General features: G+C 53.9%; 1 protein-coding gene across 1 annotated transcript in view; it reads right to left on the bottom strand.

Moving 5' to 3' along the window:
• Positions 1 to 11,275, bottom strand: part of APPBP2 (amyloid beta precursor protein binding protein 2) — an 86,061-nt gene extending 74,786 nt beyond the window's left edge. The window contains exon 1 of the mRNA XM_040336912.1: positions 10,866 to 11,275. Within this exon, the coding sequence (XP_040192846.1) occupies positions 10,866 to 11,003 (138 nt within the window). The 5' untranslated portion in view covers positions 11,004 to 11,275. The remainder of the gene's footprint in view (positions 1 to 10,865) is intronic.
• Positions 11,276 to 19,922: the final 8,647 nt, after the last annotated feature.

Raw genomic sequence — 19,922 nt, forward strand, 5'->3', positions numbered from 1 at the left:
GGGAGATGGCATCTTGCCTCCGCGTGTCTTCCGGGTATCACCACTCCAGCGCGGCGATTGGCTGGAGAGGCGATGTCGTCACTCCCGTGCATGGGAGACTTCATTCCGGCAAGGTCCGGCCCTTTAGCCGAGGATCCCCACTGCGCATGTGCCGCTGCAATCAGCAGCGCATTACGAGGGGAATATCTCCTAAACTGTATACCGTATTTATTCGAGTATAACGCGCACCCGTGTATAACGCGCACCCCTAATTTTCAATTAAAAATCGGTATAAAATCATTGTAATTGCCAAAAATCATTTATGTCCAGCCATGCCCCCTGTATGTCCAGCCATGCCCCTTGTATGTCCAGCCATGCCCCCTGTATGTCCAGCCATGTCCCCTGTATGTCCAGCCATGCCCCCTGTATGTCCAGCCATGTCCCCTGTATGTCCAGCCATGCCCCCTGTATGTCCAGCCATGTCCCCGTATGTCCAGCTATGCCCCCTGTATAACCAGGCATGTCCCCGTATGTCCAGCTATGCCCCCTGTATAACCAGGCATGTCCCCGTATGTCCAGCTATGCCCCCTGTATAACCAGGCATGTCCCCGTATGTCCAGCTATGTCCCCTTACCTTTAATCACGCGGCGCGCGGGAACATTACAGTCAGCGTTCGTTTGAACAGCTGTTTTCCCTGCCACGCATAGACACTCCCCCTTGCTCGCGATTGGACAGATCCGTCCAAGGGGGAGTGTCTACGCGCGGCAGGGAAAACAGCTATTCAAACGAAAGCTGTCTAATGTTCCCCCGCGCCGCGTGATTAACGTTGTAGCGGCGTTGGCTTCGGTGGCGGCGGCGGTAGCAGCGGCGTGTGCAGCGGCGGTAGCAGCGGCGTGTGCGGCGGCGGTAGCAGCGGCGTGTGCGGCGGCGGTAGCGGCGGGGGGGACAAAGTCCTCGAGTATAACGCGCACCCAAACTTTGATCTTTTTTTTGGGTATAAAATTTTGCGCGTTATACTCGAATAAATACGGTAGGTTTAGGAGATATTCTTTATACCTACAGGTAAGCCTTATTATAGGCTTACCTGTAGATAAAAGTGGTAGTAAAGAGTTTACTACCACTTTAACCACTTCACCCCCGGAACCATTTGGCTGCCAAAAGGACCAGGCCACTTTTTGTGATTCGCCACTGCATCGCTTTAACTGACAATTGCAGGCGTGTGAAGTGGCTCCCAAACAAATCGAGGTCCTTTTTTCCCCACAAATAGAGCCTTCTTCTCATCACCTCTGTGGTTTAGATTTTTTGCGCTAAACCCCCCCCCCCCCCCAAAAAAAAAAAAGAGACACACCAGTTGGGCAACAATTAGAGCTCTTTCAGACAGGCGGACCGTTTAGTTTTTTTAGGTGAACCTGAGCGGGCGCTCCGTGCTCCTCTATGGAGCCAGATGTCAGCGGTGACATGCCCGCTGACATCCAACCCACCAAAGTGTGACGGAGGAAAACCCTATTTTCCTTCCGTCTGGCGGATCGGATGACAATGGACTCTACGGTCCGTTGTCATCTGATCCCCCCATAGGGGAGAGCGGCGCTCTGACAGGTCGGTCCCTGCACAGTATGCAGACAGACCTGTCATCTGCCAGCTCAGCGGGGATAGACAAAGCGATCCCCGCTGAGTAAAGCTGAGCCTGAAAACGGTCCACCCCATGTGAAAGAACCCTTACTCTATTTGAAGAGTGCAACTCACATTTGTAACAGAACCTTGCTGTGCTTATTATGCAGAGCTTTTTATTTCATTTTTGAAGCGGTATGGCCGTATTCATACCAAAGTCTTCTGAAACGCACTAAAACGCGTGCCCGCATTTTGGAATGGCAAAACACGCAATGCGCTTGTGGTGCCATTATTTATTTTTTTGTTAAATGTTTGCCATGTGTGAAAACATGGAGCACAGAACGTGCTAGGTTCAGTGTTAAAAAAGGTACTTGAGCTACTTTGGCGCATTTATTGTGCGTAGGGAACCCTATTCAATTGATCAGACTTCCCCCCCTACAGATTCTACTGTTGTGGGTTTAGTAACACTTAACTTATTAAAGACCGCCTCTAGTACATAAACTGCGGCCCTTAAGCGCAAAATCACGTACCTGTATGCAATTCCTCTTGACTCTGAGGTGCCGCGCCCTGCTCTCGCTTCGAATGGACACAGCAGAAGCCAATCTGCGGTGTGGCGGCTGATCGCAATCGTTTGCTGGAGTAAATAAGACAGACTGACGTTCTGCTCATCAGGATGTCTCTCTACCTCCAGTCAGTCCATCCCCCACACAGTTAGAAAGCATTCCTTAGGAGCACACTTAACCCTTTGATCGCCCGTTAACCCCTTCCTGCCAGCGTCATTTATACAGCAACAGTATTTTTATTTAATTTTTTAAAGCACTAATGTGCTTTGAGGCACATTTTCTGACTCACATATTTTTATACATCTTGTTCAGAACATTATATTTGCAATCATCCCCACATGTGGAATGTGTTTTGGCGATCGGGCATGCTATGTGGATTTTTCTTGGGTGGGGTTCCTTGCCTCAGCTTTGGAACAGACAACCAGTTTGGGGTAACATCTTCCTCGATGCTAGCCAAGCACAGCGATTTAATCGACCTGCGAGTACAGACCCCTTTATCCCCATGAGGTCTTTTCTCCCCTTATGGATATGTAGTATTATATTCTACCCCTTTGTATTTACAGTTTATCTCTGTACCAAACTCCTGATGAATGGCATATAGCCATGAAAGGCATCGAGTTTCCATGGGGGTACTCAGTCAAGTCTGACTCGTTACCTACTCACTGGCCCATATATACACCTTTTATACATGATTACATAGTACGCGATCAATTTTGAATGTGTATGTGCATCTTCCTTTGGTTTTACAGCAGCGCTGTTGCATATGGTGTACCAATGCCCATTATTGATGGGGACAAGGGCCACCCTACCCGGTGGTTGTCGGGGTCCGTAAGCCAGAATCTGGAAGCCATCTTTAAGCACTTCATCCCTGGACTACTTTTTGCGATTCGCCACTGCATCGCTTTAACTGACAATTGCGTGGCCGTGTGACGTGGCTTCCTTCCCCCCCCCCCCCCACAAATAGAGCTTTCTTGTGGTGGTATTTGATCACCCCTGCGGTTTTTATTTTTGCGCTATAAACAAAAATAGAGCGACAATTTTGAAAAAAAATTCAATATTTACATTTTACTATAATATATACCACCCCCCCCCCCCCAAAAAAAATTATATATATAAAAATATAAAAATCTTCCCCTCAGTTTAGGCTGATACAGATTCGGGGGGGGGGTAAGAATCGCATAAGCGTTTATTGATTGGTTTGCGCAAGAGTTATAGCGTCTACAAAATAGGGGATAGTTTTATGGCATTTTTTTTTTTTTACTAGTAATGACAGCGATATTTATCAAGCTTGCGACATTATGACACCGTTTTGGGATCATTGCAATTTTTAAAGTGATCAGTGCTATAAAAATGCACAGATTACTGTAAAAATGACACTGGCAGTGAAGGGGTTAACCTGTAGGGGTCAAGTGCAACCTAGGGAGTGCTTTTAACTGTTATGGGGCGTGGCTTGCCGTGACTTCACTGATCACTGTTTCTGATGACAGTAACAGCGATCAGTGACATGTCACTAGGAAGAACGGGGAGATGTGTTTACACCGACATCTCCCTGTTCTTCAGCTTTGTGATCCGATCGCGGGACACTGGCGAACATAGAGTCCGCGGGTCCCGTGGGCACAGAGCTCACAAAAGGGCGACCACACGGCCATTCCGTTGACGTAAAAAGTCGTGCGGCAGTCGATTAACATACCTGTGAATGAGGTATGGGGTTCCCCTACACAACAAAACAAGCCACACACACACTAACAAGTCTTAAAAAAAAAAAAACACACACCATCATCCCCACTTTTCTCGGGTCTTCCTGCATCTTCACCCACATGTTCCTCCTCCAGGCTTTTCCTCCTGTCGCCGGTGTTCTTCCTCTGTCGCCGCGTCCCGTTGATCTGTCAGCGCCAATGTCAAGCATTTCTTAGACAACAATGGGGGCGTGGCCATCGGATGACATCATCCAGAGGCCCGACGGTAGAACAAATATATGGACAGCCGCACTCCAAAAAACCTTGATGGTTGTCTATTGTAAAAAGGATAAATAAGAACTACAAATCACAGCAACAAATAGGGGGGGGGGGGGATGTACAGCCGTCGCGTTCCGCACCATTAACTAGTTATATCAACATGGGTGCAAGGCGCTTTGGGGTGCAAAGCCCCCCTGCCCCAAAGGACCCACCCCCCTCATGTTGAGGGCATGTGGCCGATATGGTTCCCTGGTATGTCCCCCCCTTTTCCTGACCTGCATGCTCGGATAAGGGTCTGGTATGGATATTGGGGATAACCCCCACACCATTTTTATTTTGGCGTGGGATTGTTGCCTCGAAATCCATGCTGGACCCAAAGGGCCTGGTATAGATGCAGTTTATTTCACAATTGTTTTCCGCATTCAGCTGTCACAGCTCAGCTGTTATAACAAGCAGTGGGAGGGGACATCTCTCCTCCCCCCCCCCCCCACCTCAAAACAGTCAACTGATTGTACAATCTCCTTTAAAGTTAACAGAACTATGTAATTAGAAGACAACGCTAACCAAATGATTCAGTTAGCACCAATTTAGACAGGGAACTGAACAATCAGATTGATTCTTGTATCGTCAGCCTCGACAGGTTCCTACACTATAGTTGATGGCAGATTTAAAGTGATATTAAAGGCTTTTTTTTTGTTTCTTAAAAACAAACATGTATTACTTACCTGCTCTGTAAGGGTTTTGCACAGAACTGTCCCAATCCTCCTCTTAGGTTCCTCACCAGCAGCAGCTTGCAATGGGGCACCCAAACAGGCCCGCTCCCAAGCCGCTGCTCTACATATCCATTAACACACACAGAGCTGTGGCTCAGCCCAGCTCCCTCTCTCTTCATTGGCTCCCTGGCTGTGATTGACAGCAGCGAGAGCTAATGGCTCCTGCCTTAGCCAATGGTTTTGCACAGAGCAGGCAAGTATAACATGTTTGTTTAAGGATAGGACAATAAACTAGAAGGAGAGTCTAAACTAGCCTCTCAACCTTTTTAGCACAGAGGAACCCAAAAAAAATAAAATCCAGGTCTCAGAAACTTACTATAGCCGACTAATTGGCCCCTTACATCAGGGCTCGACAAAATCCAGGCGCCAGGTCGCAATTGCGACAAGAAATTGTGACCTGGTGCCCGCCGGTAATTGAGGCAGCGGCTTTGTGGCCTTGTGAAGTCCCAAGCTTCCTTCTGTGATCTGGTGGTGGGCGTTGGCATTACAAGTAAAACCAGTTCTAATGTGTACATTTTCACTGCCATCTTCTGCCCTCTAATTAGAACCCCCAAACATTATATATATTATTTATTCTAACACCCTAGAGAATAAAATGGTGATCGTTGCAATACTTTCTGTCACGCCGCATTTGCGCAGCGGTCTTACAAGCGCACTTTATTTGGGAAAAAAAAAAAAATTTTTGTTTAAAAAAAGTGTAAGACAGTAAAGTTATCCCAATTTTTTTTTTATATTGTGAAAGAGAATGTTATGCCGAGTAAATTGACACCCAACATGTCACGCTTCAAAATAGCGTCCGCTCGTGGAATGCCGACAAACTTTTACCCTTTAGAGTCTCCATAGGCGACGTTTAAAAAATTATACAGGTTGCATGTGTTGAGTTGCAGAGGAGGTCTAGAGCTAGAATTATTGCGCTCGCTTTAACGATCACGGCGATACCTCACATGTGTGGTTTGAATACAGTTTACATATGCAGGCGCTACTCACGCATGTGTTCGCTTTTGCGTGCGAGCTCGTCGGGGTGCGTTTTCTGGCTCCTAACTTTTTTAGCTGGCTCCTAGATTCCAAGCAAATTTGTCAAACCCTGCCTTACATTAATGATCAGTAGGAATAATGCAACTTTTACAGACAGCTAAAAGAAAAAAAAAAAAAAAAATTGGCGTCATGTCATTGGCTTGGCCAAATGTTGTTAGTCCTGGAAATATGCAGGCATCATCAAATGGGAGGTCAACCGGCCACAACTCAAGGTACCCCTAGCAACCTCTGGAGGAACACAGGTTGAGAATGGCTGGGCTACACTATAATCCAACTTTGAGCCTAGGTTCACACTGCTGCGAATTCAAAATCGCGGTAAAATGCGCGATTTTACCGCGATTTCGCAAAAAGTAGTACAGGAACTACTTTTTGAAATCGCAGATGCAGCGTCGCACTGATTAGGACAGTGCCATTGCCGACAATTGCCGCCGATTTGAGATGCGATTTGACATGTCAAATGGCATCTCAAATCGTACCCAGTGTGAACCAGGGCTAAAATGTTGTCTGCCCATTGCCACCACATACATTTTTCCTAAAATGTTGCAATGTAAAGACTTTATAATTTTGGAGGGCCGATAAATGAGCTAAACCACAACGAACAGTGATGCCTTCCTCCAATATCCACTAGAGGTTGTCAGCAGAAAGAGCGATCAAACCCACCAACAGCACTGGACTGAGTGAGAGCTGGAGCTATGCAGTAATAAAATAAAGAAAAAAAAAAAACACACACTAAAATAAAAGTTTTTAGATTGAAATTTATTAGAAAATATAGATGAATAAAAATTGAAAGTTAGGTTTGTAATTTTGCAATTTAGCCTTTTCTTCTACTTGGCTGACATGTATATTACTCTTACCTACTTTAGCAAAAAAAAAAAAAAGGAAAAGAAAACAATTTTAAAGCCCAACTACAGGCAAAAAAAAAAAACACTATAAATGTTCCCACACCTCCCTCAAAAGCATCCTACCAGCTGTACAATACAGGCATACCCCACTTTTAAGTACACAATGGGGTTGATTTACTAAAGCTGTAAAGTGCAAAATCAGGCTCACTTCTGCATAGAAACCAATGAGCTTCTAACCCCCAGTTTGTTCAATTAAGCCTGGTAATAAAACCTGGAAGCTCATTGGTTTCTATGCAGAAGCGAGACTGATTTTGCGCTTTCCAGCTTTAGTAAATAAACCCTACCGTGTACTTAAAGTGGGGTATACCTTACCACCCAGGTCCCACACTGATGCCGTTTTCATCCATGGGGAATGCCAGTGTAGCATGTTAAAAATGCACTAAAACCCAAAAACATATCTCCGCACAGACTATCCCTACAAACACTAAGCAGCTAGCACCAATATGCGTTTCACTCACATATACAATAATAAAGTCAAAACTCGTGCAAACTGAACATATACAATAATACAACAATGGTGCATTGTTAACTAAATGCAAAGACGTGCTTCACATGCAACATCAGATGCCCTCAATTATGAAAAAAAAAAATAAAAAAAAATCTTTCAAGCTTTCTTCTACTGTTTTACAAGATGGTGTTTAAAAGTGTAAATAAATCTTCAAGAGGGCATCTGATGGCACATGTGAAAAAAGTTGCATTTAACATTGCACAAGTATTTTTGTATTAAATATGTTGATTTTGCACACACTGTATTTAGCTCTGCTAAAAATTGCCTTTAGTCATCTTCTGGACTAGTGATATGTCACTGGACTTCAGGTGGTTATACCAGGAGGATGCCTGGCATTATCCTGGTACTGGTTTGTTTAGAGCCCGCGTTCGGCTCTCGTAAACGCAATCCTAGCTGCCAACTAGCAGCTTTCTCAGGCGTGTCTGCCGGTTGGTCCGAGAGGCAAACAAAGCTCGGATTGGCTTTGATCAGCTCGCAACTATGGAAACCCAGAAGCGATGAACTGACATCACCTCAGATTTACCCAGATGTTATGGGGTGATTGACAGCTATGACAAATGTTACCCGAATGGTTTAGTTAGCACAACTGTTGGCTAGTCTGAAACTTTGATGTACAGTAAAACCTTGGTTTGAGAGCGTTTTGCAAGACAAGCAAAATGTTTTAATAAATTTTGCCTTGATATACAAGCGATGTCTTGATATAAGAGTAGAGTCATGTCACAACTGAGTATAAAAAAAAAGAAGAGAGGAGCCTCCAAGTGTAGCAATTTGGTTACATTTAATGAAGGTACAACATTTAGCAACTTATTGCTACACTTAGGAGGTGCCTCTCTTCTCTTTTATACCCTGGAAAAAAAATGCTTTGATATACAAGTGCTTTGAAATACAAGCATGTTTCTGGAACAAATTATGCTTGCAAACCAAGGTTTTACTGTTCTTGTAAATGTTGGCCATATGACTGGTTCGGTGTTGTGCCGGGTCATTTCTCGAATGTATGTGTTCTATAAAACTTAAAATAAAAATGCATTCAAAAGACACCAATCTTAGTGTTTTGAATACATTTAAGGGTAGGAGGAGGAATCTGGGGTCTTCTAGACTCCAGATCAATCCATAAAGGAGTACCTGTCACATGCCTATTTTGGTCACAAGGATGTTTACATTTCTTGTGACAGCAATAAGTGATGTAAAAATTAAATTAGTGCCTGTGCAAAGGCAAACGTTGCAGCATGCACCTGGCGATCATCCTCCACATGTGAGACATCACCGCAAACATCGGATCTTGGGCAGCAATTCTAGCACCAGACCTCCTGTGTAAGGCTGGGTTCACACTACTACACCACTTTCATCCTACTTTGCTCTGCTACATTGGTCCTACATTTATCCTACATTGGTCCTACATCCATCCTACTTTCATGAACAGGATACTACTTTGGTCCGACTTCAATGATATTCAATGGGCCTGAAGTAGGATCAATGTAGGACCAAAAGTAGTACAGGGAGCATTTTCAAAGTCGGACCGACTTGTGTAGGACGCTACAAGACGCTCTCATAGGGAAACATTGAACACAGAGCAAAGTAGGATGAAAGTAGTGTAGTAGTGTGAACCCAGCCTTAACCTGAAATGGAAACCTGTAAAGGCTTTTAAAGCATCACCTAGAAAATGTACATAGTTTGTTGCAAGGCTACATGCAATTTTAAAGTGCGACATGTTTGACATCTACACAGCGCAACATCTTTTTTATTTTACATAAAAATTGGGTTATGCATTTTTTTTAATTACATAAAGAAAAAAAAACAAAATCTATGTCTTTTTTTTTTTACATTGTGAAAGATAATGTTACGACGAGTAAATTGATATCCAACATGTCACTCTTCAAAATTGCGTCCGCTCGTGGAATGGCAACAAACTGTTACCCTTTAAAATCTCCATAGGCGACGTTTAAAAAAAAAAAAAAAAAAATTTCTACAGGTTGCATGTTTTGAGTTACAGAGGCGGTCTAGGGCTAGAATTATTGCTCTCCACTGATCGCGGCGATACCTCAGATATGTGGTTTGAACACCGTTTTCATATGCAGGCGCTACTCACGCATGTGTTCGCTTCTACATGCGAGCTCGTCGGGACGGAGTGCGTTTAAAAAAAAAAAAAAAAAATTCACTTTTATTGCTATTACAAGGAAGTAAAGATCCCTTGTAATAGAAAAAACATGACAGGTCCTCTTAAATATGAGATCTGGGGTCAAGAAGACCTCAGATCTCATATTTACACTAAAATGCTTCCGCCCTGCAATGACTTGGAGATGGGTAGGGGCCATGTTCCCCTCACTCGTCTCCATGTCAGGCATGGATTGCCTCCGGCGTTACCGACGGCCACGGTAAGCAGCGGGAGGGGGCCCCCTCTTCTGCCGCCGATTAAAGTGATCTTGCAGCGAATCCGGCGCAGAGACCACTTTTATCGGAAAGAGACCCGCCGGCTCTTGAAGAGAATACCAGGTTAAGGTAGCTAGCTGCCACCATAGCAACAGTATTCCTCTTCAAAGACAGGACGGGTATAGTCATCCTGCGGGAAGAAAGCAGTTAATGAAAGCTGTGGATTCAAAAAATGTTGAAGATATCTTCAAACCGGGAGTTTTCCAATGCAGCAGGACTAAGCCCGCAGGGCACAAGTCAACTACTAGTTTTTGTGTTAAGGGGATTGGAGTGTGAGGATATACTCATCTAATCCTCCCAGCACAAGACAGATCCCTGTGCCTCCTGTACTATTTGCCCCTCACTCGGATACCTGCTCATTTTTGTCTAGGGCAGGGGGTAGGCAATCTTGGCCCTCCAGCTGTGGTGAAACTAAAAATCTCATGTTTATTTTGTGGTGCCTGTGATTGCCAGGGTCTTGTAGTTTCAAAACAGCTGGAGGGCCAACACTGCCTATCCCTGGTCTAGGGAAATCAGAGAGATACTTACCTAATAGACCCTGCACAAAAAACAGTCCCTTGTGGCTCCTCTGTTGCCCCCTGCATGTGGACTGTTCCGAATGTCATCACACCCATACTGCTGCTCTGGAAGCAAAGGACATCAGGGACAATTCACCTGGACTGTGGGGGCAGGGGACCACTCACAGGAGGATCAGGTGAGTATGTGACAAAAATGAGCAGGAACTGCCTCACTGCATGTGAAAACGTCTCTTGCACAGAGTTGGACTGTAAAGTGACTGAAGAGAACCCAGAGGGAAGACCTGGAGAAGATGGAAGTACCTAAGACCTGGCAGATAGGTGACAGCACAGCATTGGAGGGCTTCCTTGGCAAGCAAGGCTGCTATAATGCATGGCACGATCATGGCATAACCCTCCTGGGTGCCCCTAAAAAAATAAAGCAGAGTTCTCTAGTGCTTTCAGTTGCACTTTGGGAAGTGAAAGCTTCCAGGAGAGGTTAGTGATTGGCTAGAAATGATCAGCAAGTGTATCCATGTAGGATAGACAAGTGTGAAGTAGTGTCAGACACTCCAGCTGACACCTCTCTATGACCTCATCACACACACACACTCCTCTTACCTTGTAGTACACATCGAACTGGATGTTCTCCGGCAGGCTGCGGATGTCTTTGCGGGCTCGGCTGTAGTTATCCACCACTGCGGAGATAGCTGTGTTATACAGGGTCTCCGGTATCCACTCCAGCTCCACGGCCGCCATGTTCTGCCGACCCCCCTGAACAGTATACACTGCCTCCCCCGCTTTACGGCCCGGGAAGCTCCGCCAGCACCGAGCGGCCGTGACAAGCGCCCAGTGTAATGCTGTGTGCTCACCGCAGTCCCCTCACACTCCAGGCTTAAGCCGCTGTCCCTCCCCGGGATGTGTCACCCAGGAGCCCCGCTCTTATTTATTGTCATAGGCGGACATCTACAGTCTCTATGTCGCCCTCATCACTCAACGTGAGCGCAGCGCTGGCGTTACGTCACCGCGCACTACGGCAGAGCGAGAGGAGGATCACAGAGAGGGCTGGTCACGTGCTCTGAGATAGAACACCGGCAACAGGCTAGAGAGGGCTGGTCACGTGCTCTGAGATAGAACACCGGCAACAGGCTAGAGAGGGCTGGTCACGTGCTCTAAGATAGAACACCGGTGTAGTGTCACCGTTTGCTCCCTATCACAGAATGCAGCCTAAGTCACGTGGCAGCGAACTACGCATGCGCAATGCGTTCCAATGCCAAATGTGATGCGTTTCAGGGTATTCACGACACTACCCCTCAGTGAACCCATCACAATTTGTCACGGAAGTGACGAGGAACCATAACGAGGAGGCATACACAGAGCGGGGGGCGGGACAGAACATACAGATCCAATGAGAAACCTACAAAGAGCGGGGGGGGAGACGGAGGAGAAAGAGACATGCAGATACATTAGGCTGCATTCTGTGATAGGGAGCAAACGGTGACACAGCCCCGCCTCCAGCCCCGCCCCCAAAGCAGAGGCTTATTGAGGTCCGTAAAAACATAGACTCTCTGGCTTTTAAAGCATCCCCCATGTATAATAAAATGTCACATTGTTTTGGTGTGCGCAATAAAGACTGTGAAGAAAATGTGTATGTAGGAGGAGAGCTTCTGAATACCAACAAACACATTTCCATTTTATTCCTCATTTCAATGGGAAAGTTTAAGGTGGAACTTTAGGTTTGATTAACTTTGAAGTGAAATGTTACCCAAAAAGTAAAGTTCCGCTCTTCTGTATTTTTTTAGGCTCCATGTACACGGGACCATCCTCACCCCCCCCCCCCACCGCCATCCTCCCAGCTGTACGAATCACCCCCCCCCCCCCCACCGCCATCCTCCCAGCTGCAGGGATCACCCCCCCCACCGCCATCCTCCCAGCTGCAGGGATCACCCCCCCCCCCCCCCCGCCATCCTCCCAGCTGCAGGGATCACCCCCCCCCCCCCACCGCCATCCTCCCAGCTGTACGAATCACCCCCCCCACCGCCATCCTCCCAGATGCAGGGATCACCCCCCCCCCCACCGCCATCCTCCCAGCTGTACGAATCACCCCCCCCACCGCCATCCTCCCAGCTGCAGGGATCACCCCCCCCCCCCACCGCCATCCTCCCAGCTGCAGGGATCACCCCCCCCCCCACCGCCATCCTCCCAGCTGTACGAATCACCCCCCCCACCGCCATCCTCCCAGCTGCAGGGATCACCCCCCCCCCCACCGCCATCCTCCCAGCTGCAGGGATCACCCCCCCCCCCCCCCCCCGCCATCCCCCCAGCTGCAGGGATCCCCCCCCCCCCCCCACCGCCATCCTCCCAGCTGCAGGGATCACCCCCCCCCCACCGCCATCCTCCCAGCTGCAGGGATCACCCCCCCCCACCGCCATCCTCCCAGCTGCAGGGATCACCCCCCCCCCCCCACCGCCATCCTCCCAGCTGCAGGGATCACCCCCCCCCCACCGCCATCCTCCCAGCTGCAGGGATCACCCCCCCCCCCCCCCGCCCTCCCCCCAGCTGCAGGGATCCCCCCCCCCCCCCACCGCCATCCTCCCAGCTGCAGGGATCACCCCCCACCGCCATCCTCCCAGCTGTACGAATCACCCCCCCCCCCCCACCGCCATCCTCCCAGCTGTGCGAATCACCCCCCCCACCACCATCCTCCCAGCTGTGCGAATCACCCCCCCCCACCACCATCCTCCCAGCTGTACGAATCACCCCCCCCCCCACCGCCATCCTCCCAGCTGTACAAATCATCCCCCCCCCCACCGCCATCCTCCCAGCTGCAGGGATCACCCCCCCCCCACCGCCATCCTCCCAGCTGTACGAATCACCCCCCCCCACCACCATCCTCCCAGCTGTGCGAATCACCCCCCCCACCACCACCATCCTCCCAGCTGTAGGAATCACCCCCCCCCCACCGCCATCCTCCCAGCTGTATGAATCATCCCCCCCCCACCGCCATCCTCCCAGCTGCACGAATCACCCCCCCCCACCACCATCCTCCCAGCTGTGCGAATCACCCCCCCCCCCCCACCACCATCCTCCCAGCTGTACGAATCACCCCCCCCCCCCACCACCATCCTCCCAGCTGTACGAATCATCCCCCCCCCACCGCCATCCTCCCAGCTGTACGAATCATCCCCCCCCCACCGCCATCCTCCCAGCTGTACGAATCACCCCCCCCCCACCACCATCCTCCCAGCTGTGCGAATCACCCCCCCCCCCCACCGCCATCCTCCCAGCTGTGCGAATCACCCCCCCCCACCACCATCCTCCCAGCTGTACGAATCACCCCCCCCCCACCGCCATCCTCCCAGCTGTACAAATCATCCCCCCCCCCACCGCCATCCTCCCAGCTGCAGGGATCACCCCCCCCACCGCCATCCTCCCAGCTGTACGAATCACCCCCCCCCCCACCACCATCCTCCCAGCTGTGCGAATCACCCCCCCCACCACCACCATCCTCCCAGCTGTAGGAATCACCCCCCCCCCACCGCCATCCTCCCAGCTGTATGAATCATCCCCCCCCCACCGCCATCCTCCCAGCTGTACGAATCACCCCCCCCCCACCACCATCCTCCCAGCTGTGCGAATCACCCCCCCCCCCACCACCATCCTCCCAGCTGTACGAATCACCCCCCCCCCCCCACCACCATCCTCCCAGCTGTACGAATCATCCCCCCCCCACCGCCATCCTCCCAGCTGTACGAATCATCCCCCCCCCACCGCCATCCTCCCAGCTGTACGAATCACCCCCCCCCCACCACCACCCTCCCAGCTGTGCGAATCACCCCCCCCCCCACCGCCATCCTCCCAGCTGTACGAATCACCCCCCCCGGTGCTCGTATGCCAGGAGCACAGCTGATTGCGGATCCACGGCGCATGCGCAGCTGCTTTTTCTTTGGTCCGTGAATATCCTAGACTGGGGTAGGTCACTTGTGCCCGTCATACGCAGCCAGTGTGCCCACTATTTGCAGCCACTTGTGCCCGTCATACGCAGCCAGTGTGCCCACTATTTGCAGCCACTTGTGCCCGTCATACGCAGCCAGTGTGCCCACTATTTGCAGCCACTTGTGCCCATCATACGCAGCCATTGTGCCCACTATATGCAGCCACGTGTGCCCATCATACGCAGCCATTGTGCCCACTATATGCAGTCACTTGTACCCGTCATACGCGTCACTTCCTTCTTCTTCTGTAGCGGCGGCTGTGGCTCCTGTGTCCGCTTGGCTCCTCAGGCTTCCTCCGTCATGTCTCCTTTTCCGCCAATGCGTTAGGCATCCAATAGGATCGCCTAAAGCTTTGGCCAATCGGGAGACAGGTTTTACTGACCTGCCTGCTGATTGGCAAGGAGGAACTTTAGTGTGAAAATAGCTTCTGGCTCTTATCACGTGCTTCACGGCAGAGGTGACGGGCCCACCATGCAACCATGCAGGGGCCACCACTGGTCTTTGATCTCTGTCAAGTGCTGGGGTCTGGATCGCCTCCGCTGCTTTTCCTCCAATCGGGCCAAAGAAGCTGAGTGTGAGTTTACCTATAGCCCTCACACTGGAGACTTGTACACCATCATCATGGCATCCCAGGACGGTGGGTATCAGGTCACGGGAGGGCAGAGCGCATGTGTGTCCCGCTTTGGGGTCACTGGTGGCTTAGGGAGAAGGAGAGGGCCCCTGGGTGTCCGTGGCAGAAGGAGAGGGCACCCCTATCTCCCCCGGAGGACGGGGACACCATTCTCTCCCCCGGAGGACGGGGACACCATTCTCTCCCCCGGAGGACGGGGACACCCTTCTCTCCCCCGGAGGACGGGGACACCATTCTCTCCCCCGGAGGACGGGGACACCCTTCTCTCCCCCGGAGGACGGGGACACCATTCTCTCCCCCGGAGGACGGGGACACCATTCTCTCCCCCGGAGGACTGGGACACCATTCTCTCCCCCGGAGGACGGGGACACCCTTCTCTCCCCCGTAGGACGGGGACACCATTCTCTCCCCTGGAGGACGGGGACACCCTTCTCTCCCCCGGAGGACGGGGACACCATTCTCACCCCGGAGGACGGGGACACCATTCTCACCCCGGAGGACGGGGACACCATTCTCTCCCCCGGAGGACGGGGACACCATTCTCTCTCCCGGAGGACGGGGACACCGTTCTCTCCCCCGGAGGACGGGGACACCATTCTCTCCCCCGGAGGACGGGGACACCATTCTCTCCCCCGGAGGACGGGGACACCGTTCTCTCCCCCGGAGGACGAGGACACCTTTCTCTCCCCTGGAGGACGAGGACACCATTCTCTCCCACGGAGGACGAGGACACCAGGGCTGGACAAGGAGAAGAGGTGAGCGCTGCGGGGAAACAGAGCATCATGAGGGACGGGGGATAGAGGAGCAGGAGAGGAACAGAGAAGCATGTGTGGGAACAGAGAAGCAGGGGGGGGGGGTATCAGTGGAGCACAGGGGGGACCAGAGAAGCATGAGGGTAAGAGGAGCATGGGGGGGGGGAATAGAGAAGCATGTGGGGGAACAGAGAAGCAGGGGGAGAACCAGAGGAGCAGAGAGGGGGACAGAGGCGCATGGGGGCCGGCCGCCATGGGAGAGACTTGTCAAAGTGTATGAAGTCCAGGGCAATATTTTTGTCCCAGTCCAGCCCTCGTGTCCCTGTCCTCCAGGAGAGAGAATGGTGTCCTCGTCCTCGGGGGAGAGAATGGTGTCCTCCGGGGGAGAGAAGGGTGTCCTCCGGGGGAGAGAAGGGTGTCCTCGTCCTCCGGGGGGAGAGAATGGTGTCCCCTACCTCGGGGGAGAGAATGGTGTCCTCGTCCTCGGGGGAGAGAATGGTGTCCTCGTCCTCGGGGGAGAGAATGGTGTCCCCGTCCTCTGGGGGAGAGAATGGTGTCCCCGTCCTTTAGGGGAGAGAATGGTGTCCCCGTCCTTTGGGGGAGAGAATGGTGTCCCCGTCCTTTGGGGGAGAGAATGGTGTCCCCGTCCTCTGGGGGAGAGAAGGGTGTCCTCGTCCTCTGGGGAGAGAATGGTGTCCCCGTCCTCTGGGGGAGAGAATGGTGTCCCCGTCCTCGGGGGAGAGAAGGGTGTCCTCGTCCTCTGGGGAGAGAAGGGTGTCCTCGTCCTCTGGGGAGAGAAGGGTGTCCTCGTCCTCTGGGGAGAGAAGGGTGTCCTCGTCCTCGGGGGAGAGAATGGTGTCCTCGTCCTCGGGGGAGAGAATGGTGTCCCCGTCCTCTGGGGAGAGAAGGGTGTCCCCGTCCTCTGGGGGAGAGAATGGTGTCCTCGTCCTCGGGGGGAGAGAAGGGTGTCCCCGTCCTCCGAGGGAGAGAAGGGTGTCCCCGTCCTCCGAGGGAGAGAATGGTGTCCTCGTCCTCCGGGGGTGAGAAGGGTGTCTGTCCCCGTCCTCCGGGGGAGAGAATGGTGTCCCCTACCCAGGGCCGATCCGCCCCATAGGCTCACTATGCAAGCCGCTTAGGGCCCCGCAAAGCTGCGGAGGGCCCCCCAAATTACTAGAGCCCCCGCTTCTCACTTTAATGTAAGATGTCATTTCCGACAGCAGAACACCCCCTCCCCCGCTTCTCAACTTTAATCTTTGTGACACCATGTGACATGTCATTTTCGGCACCCCCCCCCCCCCCCCGCTTCTTAACTTTAATGTCATTTTGCTTAGGGCCCCAGGGAGGTCAGGATAGGCACTAATGTATGTGATGTGGGCCCCAGGCAGAGCATTCTGTACTCGTACTGTGGTACTAGTCCTGACTCCTGGTGGGGTGATACAAAAATCTGGGGGCCACAGGTCACCCTATCACCACTCTAGATCTGTCCCTCTTATGTGGTCGGGCGCTCTCCAAGGGGATTGGTGAAGAGTTATGGGTGACGGCATCACGGGTCAGGTAGAGGGCCCCTTAGCAAATTTTGCTTAGGGCCCCCGGTTAGGTCAGGATCGGCACTGCCCCTACCTTTGGGGAGAGACTGGTGTTACCGTCCTCCGGGGGAGAGAATGGTGTCCCCGTCCTCTGGGGGAGAGAAGGGTGTCCCCGTCCTCCGGGGGAGAGAAGGGTGTCTGTCCCCGTCCTAAGGGGAGAAGGGTGGCACCCTCTCCTCCTCCAACCACCCAAGGATCAGCTCTTCCAATTTTGGCCAACACTGGGGCCCATCTGCTTCTCCTTCAAACAGCCAGGGGCCCACTCCTTCTCTGCCAACCACCCAGGTTCTCTCTCCTTCTCCCCCGGCCACCCAGGGGCCCTCTTCTTCACTAAATGGCCACCCAGGGGCCCTCTCCTCCTCCAAACACCCAGGTGCCCTCTCCTTCTCCCACGGACACCCAGGGGCCCTCTCCTTCTCCCACGGACACCCAGGGGCCCTCTCCTCCTCCAAACACCCAGGTGCCCTCTCCTTCTGCCACGGACACCCAGGGGCCCTCTCCTTCTCCCTAAGCCACCAGTGACCCCAAAGCGGGACACACATGCGCTCTGCCCTCCCGTGACCTGATACCCACCGTCCTGGGATGCCATGATGATGGTGTACAAGTCTCCAGTGTGAGGGCTATAGGTAAACTCGCACTCAGCTTCTTTGGCCCGATTGGCGGTGGTGGTGGGGGGGTGATTCGTACAGCTGGGAGGATGGCGGTGGGGGGGGTGATCCCTACAGCTGGGAGGATGGCGGTGGGGGGGGGTGATTCGTACAGCTGGGAGGATGGCGGTGGGGGGTGGGTGATCCCTACAGCTGGGAGGATGGTGGTGGTGGGGGGGGTGATCCCTACAGCTGGGAGGATGGCGGTGGGGGGTGATTCGTACAGCTGGGAGGATGGCGGTGGGGGGGGTTGATCCCTACAGCTGGGAGGATGGCGGTGGGGGGGGGGGGGGGATTCGTACAGCTGGGAGGATGGCGGTGGGGGGGGGGTGATTCGTACAGCTGGGAGGATGGCGGTGGGGGGGGGGGTGATTCGTACAGCTGGGAGGATGGCGGTGGTGGGGGGGGTGATCCCTGCAGCTGGGAGGATGGCGGTGGGGGGGGGGTGATTCGTACAGCTGGGAGGATGGCGGTGGGGGGAGGGGTGATTCGTACAGCTGGGAGGATGGCGGTGGGGGGGGTGATCCCTACAGCTGGGAGGATGGCGGTGGGGGGGGGGTGATTCGTACAGCTGGGAGGATGACGGTGGGGGGGGGGGGGTGATTCGTACAGCTGGGAGGGTGGCGGTGGGGGGGGGGGGTGATTCGTACAGCTGGGAGGATGGCGGTGGGGGGGGGTGATCCCTGCAGCTGGGAGGATGGCGGTGGGGGGGGGGGTGATCCCTGCAGCTGGGAGGATGGCGGTGGGGGGGGGGGTGATCCCTGCAGCTGGGAGGATGGCGGTGGGGGGGGGGTGATCCCTGCAGCTGGGAGGATGGCGGTGGGGGGGGGGGTGATCCCTGCAGCTGGGAGGATGGCGGTGGGGGGGGGGTGATCCCTGCAGCTGGGAGGATGGCGGTGGGGGGGGGGTGATCCCTGCAGCTGGGAGGATGGCGGTGGGGGGGGGGTGATCCCTGCAGCTGGGAGGATGGCGGTGGGGGGGGGGGGGTGATCCCTGCAGCTGGGAGGATGGCGGTGGGGGGGGGGGTGATCCCTGCAGCTGGGAGGATGGCGGTGGGGGGGGGGTGATCCCTGCAGCTGGGAGGATGGCGGTGGGGGGGGGTGATCCCTGCAGCTGGGAGGATGGCGGTGGGGGGGGGGGGTGATCCCTGCAGCTGGGAGGATGGCGGGGGGGGGGGGGTGATCCCTGCAGCTGGGAGGATGGCGGTGGGGGGGGGGGTGATCCCTGCAGCTGGGAGGATGGCGGTGGGGGGGGGGTGATCCCTGCAGCTGGGAGGATGGCGGTGGGGGGGGGGGGTGATCCCTGCAGCTGGGAGGATGGCGGTGGGGGGGGGGGTGATCCCTGCAGCTGGGAGGATGGCGGTGGGGGGGGGGGGGGGTCCCTGCAGCTGGGGGGGGGGGGGGGGGGGGGGGGGGTGATCCCTGCAGCTGGGAGGATGGCGGTGGGGGGGGGGGGGGATTCCTGCAGCTGGGAGGATGGGGGGGGGGGGGGGGTGATCCCTGCAGCTGGGAGGATGGCGGTGGGGGGGGGTGATCCCTGCAGCTGGGAGGATGGCGGTGGGGGGGGGGGGGTGATCCCTGCAGCTGGGAGGATGGCGGTGGGGGGGGGGGGGTGATCCCTGCAGCTGGGAGGATGGCGGTGGGGGGGGGGGGGGGGTGATCCCTGCAGCTGGGAGGATGGCGGTGGGGGGGGGGGGTGATCCCTGCAGCTGGGAGGATGGCGGTGGGGGGGGGGGTGATCCCTGCAGCTGGGAGGATGGCGGTGGGGGGGGGGGTGATCCCTGCAGCTGGGAGGATGGCGGTGGGGGGGGGGGTGATCCCTGCAGCTGGGAGGATGGCGGTGGGGGGGGGGGGGTGATCCCTGCAGCTGGGAGGATGGGGGGGGGGGGGGGGGGGGTGATCCCTGCAGCTGGGGGGATGGCGGTGGGGGGGGGGTGATCCCTGCAGCTGGGAGGATGGCGGTGGGGGGGGGGGTGATCCCTGCAGCTGGGAGGATGGCGGTGGGGGGGGGGGTGATCCCTGCAGCTGGGAGGATGGCGGTGGGGGGGGGGTGATCCCTGCAGCTGGG

Source organism: Rana temporaria, chromosome 2 (assembly GCF_905171775.1).
Source record: "Rana temporaria chromosome 2, aRanTem1.1, whole genome shotgun sequence".
Classification (NCBI taxonomy): domain Eukaryota; kingdom Metazoa; phylum Chordata; class Amphibia; order Anura; family Ranidae; genus Rana; species Rana temporaria.